Source organism: Gossypium hirsutum, chromosome D05 (genome assembly GCF_007990345.1).
Source record: "Gossypium hirsutum isolate 1008001.06 chromosome D05, Gossypium_hirsutum_v2.1, whole genome shotgun sequence".
NCBI classification, from domain to species: domain Eukaryota; kingdom Viridiplantae; phylum Streptophyta; class Magnoliopsida; order Malvales; family Malvaceae; genus Gossypium; species Gossypium hirsutum.
Window position 1 is genome coordinate 9228727 of NC_053441.1, and position 6013 is coordinate 9234739.

General features: G+C 32.9%; 1 protein-coding gene across 1 annotated transcript; it reads left to right on the top strand.

Annotated features, from left to right (window-relative positions):
• The first annotated feature begins 684 nt into the window (after window positions 1-684).
• LOC107906302 (protein NUCLEAR FUSION DEFECTIVE 4) lies at window positions 685-2870 on the top strand. The gene is made up of 2 exons (XM_016833264.2): window positions 685-2069; window positions 2233-2870. Exons 1-2 carry the CDS (start codon window positions 835-837, stop codon window positions 2675-2677), a joined length of 1680 nt encoding a protein of 559 aa, XP_016688753.1. The 5' UTR covers window positions 685-834; the 3' UTR covers window positions 2678-2870.
• Window positions 2871-6013: the final 3143 nt, after the last annotated feature.

The following is a 6013-nucleotide window of genomic DNA, read 5'->3' on the forward strand; positions in this document are numbered from 1 at the left end:
ACTACTAAATTGTGCTGTGGCCCCAACAAAAACGTTTAATTTGGCTCACATCTCATCTCCCATGCATACTGCCCCATTTTCTTAGGTAAAGTAATCCCAGCTCAACATGTTTTATTTGATCAAAGTTTTATCGTAAGCCTACCAAAATATCTATCTATTTATTTTATAATTAATTTCACGTATTTTCATTAGAATCTTTTAAACATTTATAACGTTTAACTATTTTGTATATTTTAATTTTTATAAGATTTTATAGTATGTATATTATTTAATATTACAAAAACTATTATAATGTAAAATTATTTTTACTTTTTTCTTTTAATGTTGGGCTGGGATATTAAAATTTTAAATGAAATCGAATTGGAGAAAATAAAAATAAAAACGGGATTAGAATCGAAACCAAAAAAATTGTCCCACCATCACTACCCTTAATTTATACGGACTGTGACGTACAAAAGAGGAGGATCAACAACATGAATAAGAATATTGCATCAAGCTCTGCCATGTATGAAATCAGAAAAGGCTTATGATCTAAATATAAATATTTAGGCTTAGCCCATATATATGTGTATGTAAACATAAGCGGGTATGATGTTTCCTTCCAACACACACCAACAATAAGGTAATAATGATGAAATTGAATAAAGAACTATAAGATGTGTGGTAGCGATGCTAAAGCATCTTAATCTTTGTTGAAAAAGCCACCTCTTCTGTCATTCTCCATTGCCAAACACACTTATTCCATCTCTCTCCCAATTCCTTTAAATTCGCCATTAGTACCCAACTCATATTTCAGTTTTACATCTCCTTTTGCATTTGGCCTTGGCTTTGGTCATGCCTCGAATTTTTCTCCAATGGCTTAGTCTAGTTGCGATCATTTGGCTTCAATCCATAAATGGAACGAACTCAAATTTCCCAGCTTATTCATCCCAACTCAAGCATCTCCTTTCCATTTCACAAATTCAGCTTAACAACCTTGCCTTTGCCTCTGATGCCGGTAAGCTGTTTGGGTGGCTTTCAGGCAGCGCTGCCAACTACTTGCCCATGTGGTTGGTCCTTATCCTCGGTTCATCTCTCGGGTTGATCGGTTATGGAGTGCAATATCTCTTCCTCATAGGTCGTGTCTCCAACTTGTCATATGGTGCCATTTTCTTCCTCGCTATGCTTGCAGGAAATAGCATTTGTTGGATCAACACAGTTTGCTACCTCGTTATTATTAGAAACTTTCCCCTCGACAGTCAACTCGCCGTAGGATTAACAGGTAGCTACCAGGGATTGAGTGCAAAAATCTATACAGATATTGTGGATGTCGTCTACCCTTGTTCAAACGTGGAGAGAGCCAGAGCCTATCTTTTCCTTAGCTCTGTCTTACCCCTCACTGTTAGTGTCATAGTCGCACCGGTAGTTAGAGTTATTAATACTGTGAAGACAAAGAGGGAGGAAGTTGCATTCATATTGATTCTTATCATAACAACAGTCACAGGAGCTTTTGCTATCATGGGCAGTATGGGATCAGCATCAAGCTTGTTATCACCATTTACTGGTGCAGTTGGAATGGTAGCGTTGCTATTAGCCCCACTTCCAATCCCCCTAGGTTTGGGACTAAGACATCAAATCGGGAAACTTGCAGGGGGAAAAATTCATATCGAAGAGACTAATAGTGTTTCTATGGATAAAACGGAGAGTGGGGTGACATTAGATATCAGTGACATAATAAGTGAGAGCCCAAGTGAAAGTTTCGAGTTAAGTTTTAGTTCTACTAGTGAAAAAATGAATGGAGATCAGCAAAGCGAAAGCAGTACTAGCGGAGATGATAAGATAAGTGAAACAAACGAGATAAATAGTGTGATGGAGGAGATCGGTGTGAAAGTGATGCTAAGGAGATTGAACTTTTGGTTGTATTTCTTTGTTTATCTTTTCGCTGTTACATTGGGCTTGGTATTCTTCAACAACTTGGGACAAATAGCTGAATCTCGAGGGCGTTCAGCTTCTTCTCTTGTTTCATTATCTTCATCCTTTGGTTTCTTTGGCCGTCTCATACCATCAACCGTGGATTACTTTGTCTCAAGGTAAGAATAAATATTTAACTTTTTTTTGGAAGAAGTGCTATCTATCTACTATCTTCAGTTATTGATCATATTACATAAAAGGCAATATGGGGTCAGTTTTTTATAGGTTGATCAATGCATGGAAGTAGCGTATTTAATTATATTATAAATGGTGAAATTTCAGGAGAAAATACATGATATCGAGACCAGCATTTGTGGTAGCATTAATGGTCCCAACAGGAGCAGCCTTCTTCCTATTACTAGTCAAGGACAACACCGCCCTATGGCTTTATATCAGCACCGCCACTATAGGAGTGTGTACGGGAGCAATTGCTTCTATATCTGTATCTTTAACGACGGAACTGTTCGGGACGAAAAATTTTGGTGTCAACCATAACGTTTTGGTGATCAACATTCCCATCGGATCCTTCCTCTTCGGTTACCTGGCAGCCATTGTTTATCGCAAGAAAGTAAATGCAAAGGGGAAATGCTTTGGCATGGAATGCTACAGAAACACCTTTATTTTGTGGGGTACCCTTTGTTTTATTGGGACCTTCCTCGCCTTAATCCTTTATACTCGTACCCGAAAGTTTTACAACTCACAAAGATCACAGGGTAATAGAAGTTAATTATAATTTATTATTTGATATACATACATGAAAAGCGATCTAGCCTTGTAATCTCTTTTAGTGCTAATATTGATCAAGGAACAACAGCCGACTTGATTGCTTTGATTAAAAAGAGTTTTGCACGCCACTTGTTCTTTAACTTATGTGATGTTTTGTTTCACATCAATATACATTGAAATGACGTTTTTTTGTTTATTTGTTATATACTATGCTGGTATCTATAGTCTTGTTTTGGGACGGTAATGGTTGCTTAAGACAAGTAAGCTGGATATAAATATTGTGTTGGAAAACAGCAGGTTGGGCCGTTTGTCAAGATGTCTTGTGCCTAGTTCCCCATTTATTAGGATGCTAATGGCCATTGGATCGCGACCAGCGAAAACCAAAAAGGACCATCAAAAACAAGAATAGAGAACTTAAAAATTCAAATCCTAAAAAGGTCCGATGTCCTAACTCAATTTTGTTCGGTTATGTTCTTTTCCCTTCTATATTTATATTATATAAATTAAAATAGGTCATAATACTAGTTTTAAAATTGAAATTTAGTCCCTCACTTTTATTTCAATTTTAAAATTCTTAAATATTAAATTGTCATCCAAACACGGCTGTAGCATTGAGTAATAAAAGGCTCAAAACCTGATGCACTAATGGTGGTTTTGGAACCAAGGATAATTGCTAACACCATTAGCGTTGACCGGTGATTGCTTTACCTAATTCAAGGGGACAGTATTCGTCCATAGAAGCAATGCGAGGAAAAAGAAGTGGGAAGTTGACGGAAAGGTCGGCATTTTGAAACAATGCGATATAATGATGGGTATACCAAAGGAATATTAACAAACAGAAAGAAAACTGTAAGTTCCTTTCAAAATGATATGAGTAGTCAAGTTTTCCTGTTTTTAGTACATGACATCCACACTTGACGGAAGATGGTATTTCTTTTTATAATTAGAAGAAAAGAATTAAGACTAGTTGAAATCGAAATCAAGAGGTAAGTCACAACCCAAATATCACTGCACCATATTTTTCCATTTTACGCGTACAAAAAAGAGATGAGTCTCATGTTTCTGTCATTTCTGAGCATATATATTATTAGTCTCTAACTCCCCCTCCGACATAATGAATTATTAGGAAAATCAAAGGATTTTAAAATTTATTTTGTTATATTAAAATATTTGAAAATGTCAAAACAAATAGAATGGATGTAAGCTTCTTTTTTTTATAATTATTATTCAATATACATGTATTTAAGGATAAAATCAATGTATTTATAATTATTATTCAATATACATGTATTCAAGGATAAAATCAATGTTGGAACCTTAGTCTTAGTGCATTTGGCTAAATAGTTTAGTTATACTTTTAGCTCATCTCAAACTAAAATTATTCATTTGGGCATTCTAGATTAATATATCATGCTAAGACGTATTAGTATTTGTGGGAATTAATTCTAGTGATGAAACGAGTAATTTTGTCTCTGTATAGACAACAACAAAAATAAATAAATTGACTCACCCTTGCCCCAAATAAAAGGGGATTTTGGCATTGGCACGGTAGGGTTGCTGCTTTGATTTTGGGTTTGTCAAACACACAACCGTTGCAAAATAAACATTGACAGACTTAGTTAGCTTGTGGTAAGGATATTATTAGGTAGAAATCCAGAAATGGAGGTCCAACTTTATTTGGAAGCCACAGCCAAAACAAACAACAAAATTAAGAAAGGGAAGGGAGCCATATGCTATAGTATTCGTATTTATATAAATTTTATTTCACTTGATTCTTAAGTCTTAACTATAGTATATTATAGAGTTGGCAAAACATAGTCGAGTTCGAAAGTTTCTCCGTGTCAATCCGAGTATGAGAAAGTCCGAACCCGAGGTCGGTCTAGCCCAATTCCAAGATAAATCCAACACAAATCCCGAATTTATAATTGAACAACCATAATAGACATTAATAATAAATATATAAATAAACGATAAATTTTTATTTTTTAAAAATGTGTTCATAAACATTACATATTTACATTAAAATTTTAGTAATAGGAAAAGTAATTAATAATAACTTTTTATGTTAAATTATAAAGTAAATAAATTTTTAAAAACATTAATTTAATATAAAATATTTTCAATACTATAATTATATATGTATAATAAATATATAAAATTAATAATTATTAAAATCTATAAAATTAAACTTTAATAATAAGAAAATAATATATTATATAACTATTACCAAAACCAATTACCTAACCTGATGATGTCGATGAAACCAACTAAAAATCTAACTAAGGTAAGTGCACCTATCAATTAATAATATAGTTAAGATGAGTAAAGATATCATTTCCATGAAGAATAAAAGTATTAGTAATTACCGTCTTTCTATTATTTAACCGATAAATTCGAGTGATTGATTAAAAATTAAAATTAACTAAATTAATTAACAAATGAACGCGACAAAGAACAAATCAAGAAAATAATCGATTAATAATCAAGAAGCAAAACAATATCCAAAAAAGAATTCACTTAGACTTCATCTGTCACTATCAATCTAAATTACGCAATTTATTTATTTATTATCTTGATCCATATAAATCCCTAAATTATGCTAATATCTCTATTTAACAATAAGAGCAACTGACCCTAGGTTGATTAATTTAAATTTCTTTCTAATTAAAACCCCTATTATCGCATTAACTCGATCTATGAATTTCCCTATTAGATTTGACTCTCATCCGGTAGATTTATTTGTCCTATTTCTAGGGTTGCATGTAACTCCACTCAACTACGCTAGATCTATTATTAAACAATGTTTATTTCTCCTCTGATTTAAGCACATCTAACATGGATTATAGTCTAGAAATATTAAATCAAGAATTAAGCACACATAATTGAGAGGAAGGTCTAAGTATTTATTGCGTAAAATAGAAATCAAATGACAAAATTCATCATAGGGTTCATCTCACTAGCTAGGTATTTAGAAAATTAGTTCATGCTTACAAATAAAAATATTTAAAATACAATATAACCACAAAAAATAAATAAACTCATAATAAACTCCAAAGAAATTAAAAGAGAATCTTCAATCTTGATAGAAATCTGCTTTAGAATTGGCTTCAATGGTGTTTTTCGAGTTATTTTCTTTAGTATTCTATGATGACTCACTCCTATTTTCTTATTTTTGACATATATACGTATTAAAATACCTGAAAAACTTAAAAATCATGTTTTTTCACAAGTTTAGAGTGCAAACCGCGAAATTGACACGGCCTGTCACATAATCATGTGGCTTACATGGCCGTGTGTGTAATGACCCAAAATTCATGGGCATCGGAAAAGTATAATA

Excerpts from the sequence above, each read along its gene's own strand:
- LOC107906302 (XM_016833264.2), top strand. The coding sequence starts at position 835 with ATGCCTCGAATTTTTCTCCAATGGCTTAGTCTAGTTGCGATCATTTGG. Across the intron at positions 2,070-2,232 it reads GTGGATTACTTTGTCTCAAG|GAGAAAATACATGATATCGA; the intron begins GTAAGAATAAAT and ends GTGAAATTTCAG.